Raw genomic sequence first — 19,288 nt, forward strand, 5'->3', positions numbered from 1 at the left:
CCAAACAAAGTAGCTTCGCTTTCACAACGAAAAACACAGACACAGCGTCTTCACGACATGGCGGCAACAATACTACAGCGAGAATAAAAGTTACGCCTTCTTTCTTTGCGTAAACATTTGGGCAGCATTATGCAAATCTTCCCACATCGTGACGTAGACATGTGGGGGCGTGTTAGAACGAGCTGTTTTAGGTAGGCGTGGTTGACTCTTAACTTTTATAAAGAATATCTCTTTGGATTTGAGACTTTAGTCTTTGCAACTTCACAGATCTTCTTTATGCACCAAGAGCTTGCAACACTCCAAAGAGAAAGGAAAAATTTAAATAGCATCATATGACCCCTTTAAACTGTCAATACATTTTTGAACGGCTCCTGCGGGAGAGTCAGGATGTCATGCTTTAGTGTCCCTGAAGCAAGTTTTAGTGTAAATGCCTTATATAATGACAGCTGCACTGTTCAGAGGAACATGCCTTGTGGTACTATGCCCAGTTTTTTTTTTAAATTCCTATTTATTTGTGTAAGCACAAGGACTAACCTTTTTGCTGCACCCTCTACATGGAGCCTTATATGAAGAGAGCTGCTTCTCCACGCTGGGGGATTTGTCCACTTTCTTTGGATCGAAAGGCATACGGCAGAGGGGACAGAGAGGCGATGTCACCTGCAAACACGGCTGTAGACAGTCCCCACAGAAACTGTGAACACACAGACACAAACATATTACAGACACCATGTAGTGTGGTATCACATAGTTGGTAGATCTAACTTAAAGTTCTCTCTTATTATTTTTTTCTTATTATTATCTGTTTACAATATTCAGCATTTATCACAATTATGTATTTGTTTTGAAAAGGGATTCATCATTTGGACCAAACTGTCATTTTTGTCAAATCGATTCAAAATATCCTATAGACAGCATCTAAATGGGGAAAAAAGGCTCATATAAGTAGGGTTTATTAAGTGTGGTGAAGGAAATTGTTTTAAATTAATCATTTTAAATTAATCACAACTAACACTCCTCTACCTTGCAGGCCTACCATTTGTATGTTTTTGAGAACAAAATGTATCAACACTTTAGTTAGTGTGTTGCAATAATGGATGCATATGGACAAGACGGCTAGACGTATGTCTGAATATAAAAATAACCATAACAACCCATGACTTGAGTAACAAGCTGAAGTAATCAAAAAACCAAATGTCTTATGCCAGTAACAGAGGGGAGGTTTGCAGAATTGCACATAAGATCCAATTATATTAGAGAAAAATGATGTAATGAATTGTGTCATCTTTGCCATGCACCTATGCTCTATAAACTGTTGTATTCTTTTTGTTACACAATCCTCCCGGCCGTGATTAAATCATATTCAACGGCATTGTCTAGAGTCTTTCTGTTACTGCTGCGCAGCAGGTTAGTAGAACACTAAATTAATTAATGTTCATCAAACAAAAAAAGAAAAAAAAGGAAAAAAACGTACTGCTCTTGACAAATTAACTATTGTAAATTTAATAAGAATAAATGTTTATGTAATTCATACACTGAAGACTATGCAGCTTTTTATTTTTACATTTGATTATTCAATTTCTGCAGTATTTCTTACTACATATTAAATAACATATTTTTTCTATTGTATTTATCCTATTGTTTGTAAATTGCTTCTTTGTTTTTATTTTTAATGACAAAAAAATATATATCAAAAATAACTATATTGTGATATATATCGTTAATTTGAAATAAAATTTCTCATCTCGTGAAATAAGACTCTGGTCGTATCGCCCACCCCTAATTAGAAAGATTTCAAAAAGATTATGTGACACTAAAGACTAAATTAATTGCTGCCGAAAATTTCGCTTTGCCAACATAGAAATAAATTACATTTTAAAATATATTAAAATAGAAAACAGTTCTTTTAAATTGTAATAATATTTCACAATATTACTGTTTTTACTGTATTTCTTCATCAATTAAATGCAGCCTTGATGAGCATAAGACTTCTTTCAAAATATAAAAAAATAATTATTAAATTTTTTTAATAGTGACATGCCTTTACAATCAAAATGTAAAAACTCATTATTCAACCTCTTACCTTTATCCATCTCATGTAGACCAATTACCGGTTTGTAAACATTCAGGATGCGCGCGCATCATGGTTGCAGAAAACCCGGGAGAGATAGCCTTTACAGCTAGAGAATTTCACGGATACGGTACAAAATAGTTAGGTTTAAAAAGATTATAAATTATATTGATTAGATGTCATTTTCAAAATGTTCTCCGCATATTACAAGAGCTTGTCCCCCAGCGATAACCACAGTTATTCAACGAAATTGACGTTAGAGAGTGCGATAGTCTTACAGATCCGAAACAGGGATGATGGTTTTTTGTGGGCGGAGCTTATCTGGAAGCAGAAAATGACGGTTTTCAAGCGGCAGTCTATGGAGCCATGGAATAAAAGAATAAAAAAAGGTAAATTTGATTTTATATTTCAAAATTATGACTTTATTCTCGCAATTCCGAGATTATATCTCACAATTCTAATAAGGAAAAACAACTCGTCATTCTCTCTTTTCCCCTCGGCTCTTCTGGCTTTTTTCCCTCAGATTTGACAAACTCACTATTTTTGAGTTAAATCGAGTTATAAAGTCCGAATTAGGAGATATAAACTTGCATCTGCGAGAAAAAAAAAAGTCAGAATTGTGAGATAAAATAAATAAATGTTATATAAAAATGTTAATAGTAAGGTTTAAATAATATTTCATGCTGTAACTGTAGGGCTAATACAATACGTCCCCTATGAACAGCATATGTGAATATTATGTAGACCTATTGTTTAAATCGAATTTATGCTTTAAAAGTAGAGTAATCATAACAGTTTTCATCCATAGTATGTCCATCTAAACGTCTGCGTTTAGCTTCAAATGACGACAATATTCTATAAAAATTATTTGCATTCCGATCTTGACATCAAAAGGCACAAAAATATTTTTTTCTTTTATTCCATGGATTTTACCCATTTACCTCCACTTGTTCCCAGTGTTTTTCTGCAACCACTTGCAGCTGCAAGTGACGTAACTGTGACGTCTCCTCTAAATTGGTCTATAGTGAACATATTGACCACTTTTCATGATGTAATGCATAATATCAAGTTGCAGACTGCCCCTTTCTTCATTGAATACCCTGTTTCATATGGAAAAACATCCCATTACAGAAGTTAAAAAAAAGTTGCAAACGCTGTTTCATGTTGACCTTAGAATTGCTATTCAAACATATGAATGCTCTCATGATTAGTTGTAATCGTTTATGCTATTTTTATGATCATGACAATTATCATATAACATGTGGATACCAGCTTTCTGGTAACAGTAAGATAACTGCTTTGATTCCAACAAAAAGCAAATCATGAATTATCACCATTGTGTCTTTGAGTAAGGCACTTACTTTCAGGTTTCTCCAGAAGGACTTGCTCCTGTAATAAGTGCACTATAAGTGGCAATGGATAAAAGTGTCCACTAAATGTTTAGTAACTGCACAAGCCTCTGAGGAGAACAGCAATTTTGAACCACTGAACTCTGGCTGGCAGGCAACGGGCCTTGAATAGCTGAACAAATGCTGATGTATCAGACTATCAGGCATTTAGCCATCACCTTTCAAGCTGGCGTGACTCATCACGGGGTCCAAATCCATGGCAGCATCAGCAAAAAATGGTTAGTGAACTTGCGGTGGCAGCCTTGTCACTTTCTGACAGATGAGGCAAGAGTTTATGGGACTGTAAAAGCAATGAATCATTCTGAGTTTTTTCCGCCAGGCTTACGCCGCGTTTTATGGTACTGTTGAATCCAGGGCCAGGGCCAAACAAGAGCCACTCCATCACTGTCTACACTGAAATGCGGCACTGACTGACTCACGAGGAAACTGGAAGTGAAGGTCAGTTGCTAAGTGTAGCGTTGCGTCTGCAAAATTCCTAAAAATTAAACGAACCATGTCATGCTGTAATTAAATAACTGCATTCTGCCCTCTCAGTTTTGGTCTGTTTTTATTTTTCTGGATTCTTTTAAGGTTTAAATTAAATTTATTATCAAAAAATTGTGGTAATCAAATGAATGCATAAAACTTTAACCATTTAATTAATCTTTAAAAATGTAATTAAAGGGGTCATATGATGCGATTTCAAGTTTTCCTTTCTCTTTGGAGTGTTACAAGCTCTTGGTGCATAAAGAAGATCTGTAAGGTTGCAAAGACTAAAGTCTCAAATCCAAAGAGATATTCTTTATAAAAGTTAAGAGTCAACCACGCCTGCCTAAAACGGCTCGTTCTAACACGCCCCCACAATAATGATCTTTAAAATAGCATCATATGACCCCTTTAAATGAAATTTGAACAGTTCCTTGCAGTTTATGGCAAAGTACTCTACAACAGTTTACAGCTTATATTAAAACATGGAAGAAAATTTGTGATATTCCTTAAAAAATTATGTTTTAATAAACTGTATTATTTTTTTTTATTATTGTTATTACTTCGAAAAGTACATTCCACTGTATGATAGTAATAAATTTTTGTCATGATATCTTGAAGTTAAACATAACTTTTATACATTTATTTTTGGCTTTTTTTCCACCTTTTTTTTTTTTTTAAGGAACGGTGACAAGATGGAAAATTATGTTGGGGAGGGGTAGGAAATTAAATAATTTCAAATGAGCAAAAAATGATCTCTATGTTCAATAATAGATCAAATGTCAGAGGTTTTGAAATAAAATATTTTAAGAAAATTACATGAACAAACAAACAAATGGATTTTATATTGGCATTGTAGCGTCTGGACCAATCAGACACACAATATAGTTTTTGTTAGTTATATTTAACAAATACTCTGTAACACCCCTCAGTTAATGTACAAACAATTTTTTTTTTTAAATATATTTTCTTGAAAATATTACCTTTATATTAAGAGTACGCTGAGATGTAACTGGAAGAAAAACATTTTCATATTTGTTTAAATTAAAATACCTTTTTTTTCAGAAACTTACATTTATTGCTTACTTTTAAAAACTAATGACAATATAATAATAATGAATCTGTTTGTAAAGAGCTTTTCACAACGCATATTGTTTCAAAGCAGCTTCACAGAAAATGTATGTTTCTACATTACAAGTAATATTGATCTATTATCAGAGGTGGCTGTGTCAAAGTAATGCCCATTTGGCATAAATGTACAGTTTTAAGAGGATACAAATCATGCAGTTAGTTAACATAACATATTCATTTAAGCAAAAACAATGAACACATTAAAGCAATGATTACATGATTGCAATCTAAGGAAAATTTGGCAAACAAATAAAAAAAATAAAAAAAAATCTCAATAATTGGTATTATATTAGCCATTGGCAACTATGCTCTCCAGCTATCACTATTAGCATAGGCCATTGAAAAATTCATATCAGCTGAGAAGTATTTATGATTTTTGGTGGGAAAAAATAATCCCATCAAATGTGGGCGTTTCACTGAGAGAGATAATTGACCTTGTTGTAGTTTGAGTGCTGCTGACTCTCTCCTGCTCCATTGTGCTGCTTTTGAGCATTGCAGACATAATGAGAGCAAATGAAAGCAGGTGCTGGTGGTGAGTTGGGCTTGAGGCTGCTTAGGCCTCTACCCATCTGTCGTCTCTTTCCCTACAATCCCTGTTTTTCACTGCTTAAAGCCAAGCAGGATGGCTGCCCTTCCTCCCTTAGGAGAACTGAGCTTTTTTCATAGCTTTGTAAACATCAGGGAAAAAGAGAATGACTCCTAAACATACAGAATGCTCCAGACAGAACTTGGGCAGGAAATATGATGGTCTGAAATAACAGACAACAACTTGACACGCTTTCTTTCACAGATGCCATCCTCAAGCAGGAAGTAGTAGAGCGACTTCTCACAGAGGTCAGTGATTTCATCTTTGTGTGTTTCAAATAGCATAATACTGTACCTACTATTTTGAAAGAAAGTGTATCTATACAGTAACACTACACAATTTGCAATTTCAGCATGGAATTCCCAGATGACCAACCATAGTTGCTCAAATGTGCAGAACACAAATAGAATCCACTGTGATGGCTTAAGTATCCCACAATGGAACACACTTGATGTTATTCAAAATGACCATATCAACTGTGATTTAACAATTTATTATTATTATTGTAATTGTATTATTATTAATATTAATAATATTATTGTATTATTGTATAAGATGTTTTTACACACAATTACTAAAAACTAATGTTTTTTTTAATGATAACTGCATAACTGAAATAAACAAATGTAACGTTTAAAACATCAAATTTGTATAGTGTCTCAGACCATTTAATATATATATATATATATATATATATATATATTAGGGGTGTAACGATACACGTATTCATACTGAACTGTTCGGTACGAGGCTTTAGGTTCGGTACGCATTACAAACCGAACGATTCGTTTTTTCAGGAAATTCAAACAATAAATGCCGTTTTGGCGACAGATCGCTGTTTAAACGCCTCAGTTCAAACGGCAGCGTGATCATCTCTTCCTCTTTACTACTAGGTTTAACGCAAAATAAACATGAATGAACATCTCATGCCTCATGTAATCGCTCAATCAGTGTTTCAACCTTGGAAAGACGGCAATAAAACAGCTTGTAAACAAAATGTCACATAGCATTTCATTTATCTCAGGCAGTCATCAGTCTACACAGCTCTTTAAAAGAATAGGCTATATTTCAACAGCAAATATAATTTTTATCATTTAGAAGTTAATTTAAAAACTACATCATGTGCAATTTACAATTTAGATTTAGTGTATGCAGTTGAGTGTTGCTTGTTGTATTTAAAAATAAATAGTAATTACATTTAAGTTTGGGCTCTGTTGTTAACTGTAACCTTATAGTAGACCGTAATGCCAAAACCGAGGTATGTACCGAAATCAATGCATCCACCATCTGGGAATGGTCAACAAGACGCTGTTCATCACTCACACTATCAAATCAATAAATTTTTTTTTTGAAAATGCCACAGCATTGTGCAGCCTTTGATTGTAACCATTGCGTCAAGTTATAAACTGGGATATAACCTCTCATGGATGAGAATGTGTTGGCTTGTGTTTTTATGTAGATATAACTCAATATGCAACATCAATATGCAGAATTATCTAACATTAATTATAAACTAAATCTTGAGTAAATCATCTGCTAAAGTCTATTGCAGATATAGATTTATATTTGTGAATAACTATGGTTGCAGACATATAGTCAACATGATATTCAGTGTTTATGGACCAGATTCGGCTTACATAGAGTGGCCCATAGAAACAGCTGCTAATGAGGCATCTATATACTGTGTGTGTGTGTGTGTGTGTGTTTACAGTATATGTAATACTAAGTATTCCATTATGAACACAGATGATTCATAATGTTTCAGTTGCAGTTGATACACTGTCATGAAAATTTACATTCTACATTTACATTTTACGTATATTAATACTAAGTATTCCATTATGAACACAGATGATTCATAATGTTTCAGTTGCAGTGATACACTGTCATGAAAATTTACATTCTACATTTACATTTTACGTATATTAATTGCTCACAAATATGCAGCCTAGCTTTTGGAAAAAAATCTAGTGTCATTGCATACCGTGCGTATTTATTGTGTTCAAACGTTGATTTATTTAGAATGTTAAGAGTTGCGGAGGAATTCGGGAGAAGCAAAGAAAGTCATGTCGATTCTCAGAACAAATTAAAAAAAAACAACACAACAGAAGGACAGACAGGCTACATTCCCATTAGCAAGTCCAAAAAGGATTTACAGTATAATTTAGTACACTATTCCACACATCCTCCTCATGTTAATGAAGAACAGACATGTTCACAATCTGACTTACTAGTTGCTGAACTACTGCAGAATATATAAATGTTTTGTTATATTGATTGGTCCAGAAGGGTTACATAAGGTCATGTAAAAATAAGCAGGGCAGACTCATTTCTGCTCCTATGGCTCTCAATTATGGCACCTGTGTTTAAATTTTTTCACCACATATTTACATTGAAAAAAAAAAGAAAAAAAAAAGAGTGGCACCCTCAAATTACAATCATTACATGGTCCACCTGCCTGCCGAAGCCATGTGGTAAATTTTAATATATTCAACTCACTTTAGGTCCTAAAAAAAGTCAAGAAACTGAAAAAATATTTGTTGCAGAATGCTGAACACATTTACGAACAATGTTTATAAAGTAGATGAACATTTTGGTGTTGCACTGCACCTCCTGCTCCTACAGGATATCACGGCTGTATACAGTAAATGTCATACTGCAGTCAAACAGGATACACTAAAAAAATACTGTTATTTCTTTAGATGAATAAAATAAGAACACGGTTCACCTCAGGGAAAAATATAGTAAATGAGAATAATGACAGTAAGTGGAGTGGTATTTGTTCTGGAAGCAGCTCTGCAGTCCTGCTGCTGTTGCCCTTGAAGGCTACGGTGGTCCATTGTTCTCTATGAAAATATGCATTTTAATATTGTCAGCATTGTTACATTTTCTTTTGAAGAAAGCAGGGAACTATTGCTCCTGTCTTGAAGTCGAAAGATGACGAGATGATGTAATTTGTTGTGCTATGTTACGGTCATTCACCTCTCTAAACGATAAATAATAATACTGAGCACAAGCAACCACTATAGGCCCCTAGCTATTAATTTACCTTTTAAAGTGTTCTCAGATTCTTATTGTTGTTTTGATATAGGCTACTGCATCAACGATATACTGTGATAATGACATTTTTGTTTTGGAGATGATATGCTAAATATGTAAATTACAATGTTTGCTCATGCTTCTCACAGTGTAAGCTTAAGAACTCATTTGCTCACAGAGAAGCCTGTGAAAATATTTTTATTAAAAAATACTCACAAAAACCCAACCATTCATTGAAGAAAAATCTTTTTTTTTTCTCAAATCCACGTTGGCCACAATTATCGACAACCTTTTATTAAATAATTTTTGAGTCTTTCCCATAATGGCTGGTTAGGTTGGAGATCACCTGAAAAGAGATCACAGACCTTTTTCTATACAGAATCTCTCCAGATCTTTCGAATTGCACTCCCATCTTAAGTTCACCCACTAATTGTCTATAGGGTTCAGATCAGGGAACTGGGATGGCCATGGCAGAACATTTTGTGCTCAGAGACCCATTTTTGTATTGATTTTGAGTTTTTTTTTTTTTTTGGTTTGTTGTCCAATGGAAAATCCAACCACTGCCCATTATAAGATTTCTAGCAGGGATAGTCAGGTTTTGATTTTTTATCAGTTGCTATTTGATAGAATCCATGATGCCATCTATCTGGAGCTCGGGCAGAAAAATAGGCCCACAAAATTAAAGATACAGCAGTACATTTCATTGTGCACATTAGGTGCTTTTTTAGTAATGTGTGCACCAAAACCCATCTTAAAGGGGTCATATGATGCTGCTAAAAAGAACATTATTTTATGTATTTGGTGTAATGAAATGTGTTTATGCGGTTTAAAGTTTAAAAAACACATTATTTTCCACATACTGTACATTATTGTTTCTCCTCTATGCCCCGCCTTTTTGAAACGCCTCGATTTTTACAAAGCTCATCGGTCTAAAAAAGCGAGGTGTGCTGTGATTGGCCAACTATTCAGTGCGTTGTGATTGGCCGAATACCTCAGAGAAAGGAAAAATTGAAATCGCATCATATGACCCCTTTAAGTGTTTGCTGCCAAAAAGATAATTTTTTTAGTTTCATCTGACCATAAAAGCCAGTCCCGTTTGAATGTCCAGTAGTGTCTGGCAAATTAATATGCTGGAGTTTGTTTTTGGATGAGAGCATTTTCTTTTCTTGATTTTTCTTGAAATCCTCCCAAACAGCATGTGGTGATGTAGGTGCTGTTTGATTTTTTTTTTAGGCCTTCTGACCCCGAGACTTAACTATTTTCTGCAATTCTCCAGCTGTGATCCTCGGAGAGTCCATGGAGCCACTCAAACTATCCTCCTTGCCTTGCTTTAAAACAATATAGACACGTCCTCTTCCAGGCAGATGTGTAACATTTTCTGTTTGGATTGGAAATTCTTAATTATTGCCCTGATGGTGGAAATGGGAATTTTCAATGCTTTAGATATTTTCTTACAGCCACTTTCTATTTTGTGAAGCTCAACAATCTTTTGATGCACATCAGAACTATATTCTTTGGTTTTACTCCATGATTAAGGGAATTTGGCCTTTGTTTTCCCTCATATTTATATTCCTGCGAAACAGGAAATCATAGCTGGACAATTGCATGTTCATAGCGACCCTGGTGTGCTAAAAATTGTAAATATAAATGGGAATATACTTCAGAGATATTTTACTCCTAATAATTTCTAGAGGTATCAATAATTGTAAAAGAGATATAGCAAAGCCTTTCAAAAATCTATACTTCCATTCATCGTTCTCTCTCATTCATCAGCTGCTGGTTCCTTTCATCATCTCACTGTTGTCTCTTCCTCACCTTAAGTGCCCCACTCAATCATTCTTAACACAACAGGATTCATGTGTTGGCATCTCATTTAACTGTGGTGAATAATTCAATAGCTCCAGAGAAAGCACCATGTGTTGTGCTTGATTGTGTGACTGATCCAGGAACGTTAAGATCTAAACTCCACCAGCCATCTGATGCACTTAACTTAAAAAACAAGTTTTCTGAAGACTTAACAATAAGGAAAATATAACCAACCAAATACAACATGACAATTAGTGCTGGGCGGTATACCGGTTCATACCGAATACCGGTGTTTATTTTTGTTATGATATGAATTTTTAAAATACCGCAACACCGGTGTATGTCGCTTAAACCACGTTCGGAACGCGACACTGTTTGAAAGGGGTCCCTTTTCACTGTTGCACTGTGGTGAGGGAACAGCTGTATGTGTTACTAAGCGTGAAAGTTCCGAAACTGAAGCTGTAGAACTAATAGAACGTGATGACACAGAAGAACTCATCCACAATATCCACATTGACCGCCACAAATATCCACCGGCCCCTGCCATCAGGTCCCGCGTCTCACACACACACACGAGCATGACTTTAGCACTAGATTTAACAACTTTCAGACCCTTTTAGCTGCTTTTTCCCATAGAATATATATACTGACAAACCTAGCGACTTTTTTGGATAAACCTTAGCTATGGTTCAGTTGGAAGATTTCACAATACAACAAATGTAGGCGCCATTAAATGGACAAATAGATCTCGCCTGGGGTTGAGCCTACATCGCTGTCTCAGGATGTTCAAACAAACAGAGTAATGCTGTAATAGCGCCAAACACAGGCTTCAAATTCAGCTAAAGCATCTGTCATTTAGATGTGTTGTAATGCAACCCTGAGTCAAAAAGCTCTGAGCCACAGCAGGTGTAAATGAGTGAGTTTGTATGAGAGGTAATGTTTGTGGATCACAAATCATAATCAAGATTACTGCTTTTCAGCAAATCAGTTATGACTACTGGACGACCAGGGACAATTAACTAAAAAAAAAAATTCAGTTGACATTTAGTCATCCTCATGTCAACCCGACGTGATTCTTGTGGAATGAATATCTCAAAGATCACAGATAAACTACCAAAGCTTTTCTGACTTAAATAAGGCAACATGAAAGGGGAAACAAGAATGGCTTAAAAAGGATAAATCTTCAGGCATATGCCTCCTACTCTTGAGATGAGACACAGCATTGCACCCATGAATGTGTTATGAATGTGTTACATGAGTGTGGGCAGTTCTGCACAAAACCAAAGACAGCATCAGAAACTCCATCCCACATTATTTATGAGGCGGTCAATACAGTTTAATCAACGTGCTACAATCTCACCTGTAACTCTGGCAGGAACATATGGTGGCATCGGCATACAGAGATAAGGAGTAGGACCGTTTTTTTACCTATTTATAAAACCATCTAATCTGTATTCGACAGAGCAGGGGATGCATTAGAAAATGAGCATGCAGACAAGTGAAGCCTGTGTGCCTCTTATTGTTGTCAGGCTAGTGCTGGTGCTTTAGTGACAACTTCCCTTTTTAATTGCATAAAACTCATTAGAACTCAAATTTCCTAACACTTAAACCAGTACATAATGTTTGCTAAGGTGAGCAACACTATTCATATACGAGTTAAATATTTGAGTATGAGCTTCATATTCTCCTATATGAGCCATAAAAGCATATATGATAATGAAACAGCCTAACACATGCAAACTTTGTATAGGTTCAATAAAACGTTCCATTAAAAAAAATGAGATTTTTCTGACTGTTATTTCATATGTCAGGTTTTTCAGGGTTAAGCATCAATTATCAAGAAAAAAAAGATCCCTTAGGTTTACAGCAGCTGTGTGAAAGTTACAGTGTTTCTCATCAAAAATGTATTTATTTTTTCCTGAAAGGGCAGTAAAAGGGCAAGTGCAGTCCCTGGGTGTTTCAGCATGAAACAGGCAGCGATAACCAATCTCCTCCCAGTAATGCTCTACTCAGACCTCCAGGTGAAAAGCAATCTATTTTAGGATAACAAGCTTCACTCTTCACAAAATACAGTACAGCGAAGCACCAAAACATATCTGTTATCAAAGGCACAAATTGCTGTATTTGACTTGTTCAATAACATCTACACAGAAAATAAAATCCAAACATGAGCTGCCTTTATTTGATGAACTGTGAAAACTAAAAGTGAAAACTTGTGCAAAGTGAATGCATTTGCATATATTGAAAACTACTGACAGTTCAAATGTGTCTCTAAATGCATCTATTGTTATTGAGCACAATACTGCTCCATGGATCTAAAAGCGACTAATTCTGCCATCCAAAGAAACTGTGGAGTATTTTAGATACTGTTCTATATTATATAAATTCAGAACTCGTCTCAAATTTGTTGTTTTCCTCTATGACAATTTCTTCAATTCTTCCTTAATTACGTGTAACAATACTGTCAATGTGTCATTCTACAGTGTGATTTCCAGATGACTTTTTCCACAAATGAAACTCAATCACCCTTCTTTATGTAATGTAAGTTCATAATACCTGCTATAACATTGTAAAATGTAAATGTAAACATTACTTAGAAATGAATAAATAAAAATGTAAACATTATTAAGAATTTACATAAAATCTAAATGAATTCACTTAACTCATGAAAAGATAATTCAGCAAAAAAATTTATAGTACAGATCATTATTTTTATGCTGTAAGAGACTTTCAGAACATTGCTGTTTGACGTTTTTTTCCCCCATCACGGCTGTGAAGTGTTTTCACACAGTCTCTTGCGTGAAACGGGGTATTGATGTCGAAAATTATCATTCTTTTTAGTGAATCGGTTCTTTTGAACGTTCGCCTGAACTAATTGTTTCAGGAACCGATTCAGTGATTCACTTCAGAATTCGGGGTGGGGGTTAGTGATTGTTTTAATGTCACGTAAGCACCATGTCAAGCGTATTTCTGGTTCTTAAAAACATGAACGCTTTGTTTGAGCTCCTCATGTTACCAACAAGTTTTGCATCAAAAGTGTCCCACTCCAACCAGGATAAATGCTTTTTACAAACACAATAACCGAATATCAACTACTGCCATTTTAATTACAGTAAACCCAACTGTGCTCCCAACCAACGCACACAAATTAAAACGAACATAAGATCAGTCGATAACTCATACTCGGTTCAGACTGATTCAGTCCTATTTGCGATTCCTTCAAAAGAACCGAAACAGACATCACTATGAAAGATCGCGTGCAGCTTTCTCGCTTTGTTCGGCTGCGCAGCACACAGATGGTAAGCGAAACTCAAAAACCCCAACTGACGGATTAATATTTTTTTCTCGAAATGTTTTAGAAAATTGTAAGCTCATAAAATGCATAAACAAATTAAAATATGACAATATCAAGGAATCCTTTTTATGTCACAAGGCTGACAAAGAAACATGATGTTGGAGTCGTGCAAGCACAAAGGGATGCAAACAGTTTTTCATCTTTAAAGAGTGACGTTACATAATTTATCTTCAATAAAATAATTAAAACAAAGACTATACAAATACAAAGGGACTTTGATTAAACACATATTGTCACGCTTTCATATTGAAAGCGTGTGTGGTTATGCGGGATTTAATCTAGGCTACTGTCCTCTAAAACAATGGGATTGGTTAATTTTTTTTCTCCACATCGTTAAATATTTTTGCAATTAACGCACATTCTGTAGGAAGTGTACATGCATGAATGCAAAGTGACCACTCAAAAAATGTATGTTTTGCCTCTACAACAGAGACACTAAATGGAAAATAAGGAACTATACTCACGTATGGGCGCAGCTTGCGATGCTGACAGGTTTGTGGTACACCTCCAGACAGATGGGACAAGAGAACTGGCTCTCCAGGCTTTCCCCAGGTGCGGCTGCTGCGGCTCCATTTTGCTGCTGATGCTGCCTGAGCTGAGCAGCAGACACAAAACTGCGGAACATCGCCATCATGAACACAGACCGCAGGATGAACTAATACTTCCGATGCAAATAGGATTCCGTGGTTTTAACGAATGTCTCGCAGGGAAAGTGTGATTTATACGACATTAGATACCGCATCTGCGATCTCCAACAGTGTTAACCAAGCAGGACACGCCGTTGTTCTTCTTCTTCTTCTTCTTCTTCTTTCCAGTTTAACGGCGGTTGGCATCCAGCTTATTGGTGCATTACCGCCCCCTTCTGCTCCGGAGTGTGGATCAGATAATAGTTATCTATTCCCATTTCCCCCTAAAACTTACACATCACTCACATTGTCCCCTCACATTAATATCCACACACACATCATACATCAAATCCTGCTTAAAACCCCTGCTTCCCTTAAAAAAGTAATCAATATTCTACTCTGTGCCCTATTTACTGTGCTTAGTAACCCTTGTAATGTGATTTCCTGCACTCCAATCTCCCTTAGTTTATTCTTCATTACCTGCCTCTGTGTTTCATATCTCTTACAAGTCATGATTATGTGCTCCACTGACTCCTCTTCTCGACATCCCTCACACAACCCTGTCTCGTGCTTCCCTATCATCTTTAGTGTTTTATTCAGTGAACAATGTCCCAACCTTAACCTAGTCATCACCGCATCTTCTCTATTTCCAATTTCCATCCTTTCCTCTTTAACATTTCTCTGAATTTGATATAAATGCCTCCCTTTCTCCTCTCTTTCCCACCTCTCTTGCCACCTTATATTGACTTTCTCCCATATTATGCATTTAACCTTATCGGAATCACTACTGCTTCTTTCCATGCAATTGGCAACACGCCGTTGTTCCAAAGAAGTAAACATTATATGGTAGCTTTAACCGAACGGTCTCGATCCCATTAGACCAACAAAATGATGGGAGTTGTAGTTTTTGCAGCGATCATTTTCCAGAGTTGCTGTTTAATAGAACTACATTTCCCAGATATTGCATCCATAGCAATTCCATGGATCATAGATAGATGGAGTCAACATGAATGTAGCGAATGTGACAAATAGGTCTACGTTGTCAATAAAAACAGGAACTAATAATATTTTTTGTATATGATAAAATAGTGGTTCAATTATTTTGAACATTACTTTTTGACTGAAAACGCTAACTCTTTTAATATACATTAAAGTCAAATGTCATACGAATGACACAACTGTTTAATGTCGATACACAAAATAAATAATTTTATAAATAATTGTACAAACAAACAAAAAAGATAATTACTTACAAACTTAAGACCCAGTGCGCTTGCTTTGCTGTTTTTCCAAATCAAGAAGTTGTTGAATGTATACATGGTATTTACCCATAAATATACAAATAAACATCATACATTAAGACAACAGATAACATTAAACCATTAATGTCAGACGATGTGGAAATAAAGCATAAAAATAGCGTAAATAACATCGAAGTAATCAAACGACACGCAAACATATGGGCGTGGTCACGGTACGTCATCAAAAGGAGTCAGGAAAATACACTAAACACACGCGTGAAAACAAGCTTGGGCCAGTATGTGGCAGTTAAACGATTCTCTTGGATAAGTATTGGGAGAATTGTTCACACCTATACAGGCTGATGAAAAGCTTCATATGGTTGGACCCGTTTTGTTATTGCACTTAGGTTGTGAATTTGAAGCGGTCGTGTCAAGTTGAAGAGGAATATAATGGTCTGGAGTGTAAGCAGGAGAAGATACCTGTGCCGACGTGAGTTGAATTGAACAACCGCTGTGTGACAACAATTATTTAAGAACCATGATGGTATTAAATGTTTTGGATATATATGATGATAATTATACCTTAATGATCACTGCCGATATGATTCTATAATTGTACCACTACCACAGTACTTTATAGTAAACATAATGTGCATAGTGTACCATGGTAAAGTGATGGTACTTTGATACACGGCGTGATACTGAATCACAACCATATTCTTGCACATTACCGTGGGACTAAAAAAATACTACAGTACTCCCGTGATTCACATTTTTGTTGTTCTTATTGACAAATTGCACAAACTTCATGTGTGACATATATTTCGGGCTTAACAGGAAATGTATTAAATGTAATGAGGGAACTGCTGTGCTCATCATTCGTGTCAATGATGCATTTTGCCGGTAGGCGATTCGTTAATCTTATCAATGTGTCACGTGCACTTAATTATATGATGCAGTCTCGTCAAAAAACGTGTCTATATGTTTACTAGGTCCTGCTTCAAGGAGTACTTCATACACAAATTGCGGGCCATGTTGGGAAAGAATCGTGTCATCTTTCCCCATGAGAAGGTAGATATAAAAAGTAATATAGAGATAGTATGTCTCTTGACTTCCTCAGTTTCAGTGGAATTGAAATGAGTCCCACATTATTTGAAAAACCTGAAAATATCAGGGAATTATTAATGATTAAGTGCATTAATTTTTTATAGTTATGTTCTGCTCCAAAATATTTTATCCCCAAGATTTTTTTGGAGTCACAGTGATGTTTAATTTGTTATTTTCAATTATTCAATTCAATTGGTTCACAAAATGGTCTGAAGGACTCATTAGCAAATCAAGATTATTTAAAAAAAATCCTAATCCAGTAATCACAAATGACTGAAAAGGACACATCAATGGGAATTCATTGGCCAAAAAGAGTGAGAAACCTGTAAATGGAGTTAAAATGCTTGAAAAGCATAAAATAAAACAATGCAAATGTATGGTTTCTCTCTTGAAGCTACATGCTTAGATTGTTGTCTGAATCATAATCCTTAGATCCTTCAACATCGACACTGGCCGCTCATTTCCTCAGTTTCACTTAAATGAGTTGTTTGTTCACTGGCCTTCACACTAATTGCTTTTCTTAGGTTCTTCTTGCTGTTTATGGTGGAACAGCCTCTTACTCGATGCTCTCACAAGTTCAAGAGGTAAATACACAGTTTTTTCTTGCTCTCCAGATGTTTTTCTGAAATAAAATTAGCCGTATTTGTGTAAGGTGGTGAAGTTAGAATTAGGAACACTGTAGCTTCTTTGCATATAATTCAAAGTGGTCTACCATCTCTAAATTGCTTGACCAGGATAATTTGACAGGTTGACAGTGACCATAAAAGCTTATAGTCTGATTGCTTTATCATACAGAACAAGCTAGAAACACGTAAAACAAGCTACAGTACCATCTTCCAGCAGTCTTTGCATTTCTAGTTTGGTTTAGTTCATTTGTAGATCATTTGTGTAGAGGACTCTGCATATTCACCCGAACACAAGCTGGCAGTAGAGAGGCTGTTCTCATCACTGAAGATACTCATAGCCAAATAGGATATGTTACAGACCTTAAGGTGGGTTTTACAGCAAACTTTTATTTTCTTTCCTTTTTGAGTGAGGCAGTAATCAAGCGCACTCTTCGTAAATCTGATTCATTTTAGCAAATTATTTGTTCAAAGAGCTAATTTCACTGAATAATTTCACAAAACCCTGTACAACATTTGACTACATTATGTACAAATACATATTTTTATACAAAGTTAAATAATTATTTTGTCACTATGCTTTTAATTCAGTTAATGCTCTTTTAGTTGTATTAAGTTTATTTGTTCACCTTTGATGCTTTTACACTTATAGAGATCCTTCTTGATTTTGAGCCATATAAATACAACTCTGAAACTATTTTAAATTGAGCAAAGTTGCTTGCCCAATGCAGCATCAGAAATGAAAAGCACAAAATGATGATGCACAGTTGCAATGTGATAAGAAGATTCTAGCGACAAACAGTTTTCCACACCAGACGCGTCACAGCTGCAAGACACTACTAAATCAATAACAAATCACAGCCAATCAGAAGAGCGTGCTGGCAGGCAGCGTTATACTTGTTTATTCACATGGAGTCCTTGAAGTTATTTTCAAGATCTGAGATAAATTATCCATTGTGCATGATTTTAATAGCCATAATGATAGTGACAATGATGTTCAAACTCAAATTAAATGATTTTAATATTTAAATTGACAAAACACAATCAGTACCTGAGCTTTTAGCTGCTCGTTGTGTATCGCTGTTGCTGGTTCAGACAAAAAGTCTGATTAACATGGAAAAGATAACTTTTATCATCACATCTGGTTAGGACACGGTGTAATACTTCATTCTAATGGGTCAGTTTCTGCATTCTGCTGTTATATAAATTTGTATAATAACTGTTAAGCTGTATTTTTCATCTTGTCCCATGTAACAATTTGTTTTCTCTTACATGTCTGTTGTTTTACTCCGCACTCTTTTCTTCTCTCATACTGGTAATATAATAATTTCAACTTAAATCAATATTTTTTTTGTCCATGTAGTTATTAATTTGGTAAGGGATCGTGTTCAGCCAGCTAGTCATTATCTCAAAATAAAACCATTTTTGGTGAAATGTTTTGCGATAATGACCAGCTGATTGTACATTATCACTTACTTAAGTGTAGCTAGTTTCTCAAAATATTTACTTGACTGTAGTTCAGCTACTTTAAAGGGTGGTTCATTGCGATTTCACGTTAGTTAGTGTGTAATGTTGCTGTTTGAGCATAAACAATATCTGCAAAGTTACGAAGCTTACGAAGCTATGCCAACGGAGATATCGTCTTTTAAAATTCTGGCAGTTTAATGCCTACAAAAACAGCTGGTAGGGACTACAATGAGTTACTTCCTGTGTTCGTGACATCACAAACCCAGATAAACCCCGCCCTCGGGAAAAGGCAGCAAAGGGGGCGAGGCCATGCTGCGCTGCTTTAGAGAAGAGGAAGAGAAAACTAGAGGTGCACATAAAAATCT

The 19,288-nt window shown here is 35.5% G+C and overlaps 1 protein-coding gene and 1 pseudogene across 1 annotated transcript in view; one reads left to right on the forward strand and one right to left on the reverse strand.

Moving 5' to 3' along the window:
- LOC107716506 (RING finger protein 166) overlaps positions 1-14,640 on the reverse strand; it is a 27,727-nt gene extending 13,087 nt beyond the window's left edge. Inside the window, exons 1-2 of the mRNA XM_016522984.1 lie at positions 14,324-14,640; positions 535-691 (exon numbers count right to left, since the gene is read on the reverse strand). Of these exons, the coding sequence (XP_016378470.1) occupies positions 535-691; positions 14,324-14,493 (327 nt within the window). The 5' untranslated portion in view covers positions 14,494-14,640. The remainder of the gene's footprint in view (positions 1-534; positions 692-14,323) is intronic.
- Positions 14,641-15,953: 1,313 nt separating this feature from the next.
- The window catches only part of LOC107716507 (cytoplasmic tRNA 2-thiolation protein 2-like), an 11,731-nt pseudogene continuing 8,396 nt past the window's right edge, over positions 15,954-19,288 (forward strand).

This window comes from Sinocyclocheilus rhinocerous, unplaced genomic scaffold (assembly GCF_001515625.1).
Source record: "Sinocyclocheilus rhinocerous isolate Xijiao unplaced genomic scaffold, SAMN03320098_v1.1 scaffold1411, whole genome shotgun sequence".
Lineage (NCBI taxonomy): Eukaryota > Metazoa > Chordata > Actinopteri > Cypriniformes > Cyprinidae > Sinocyclocheilus > Sinocyclocheilus rhinocerous.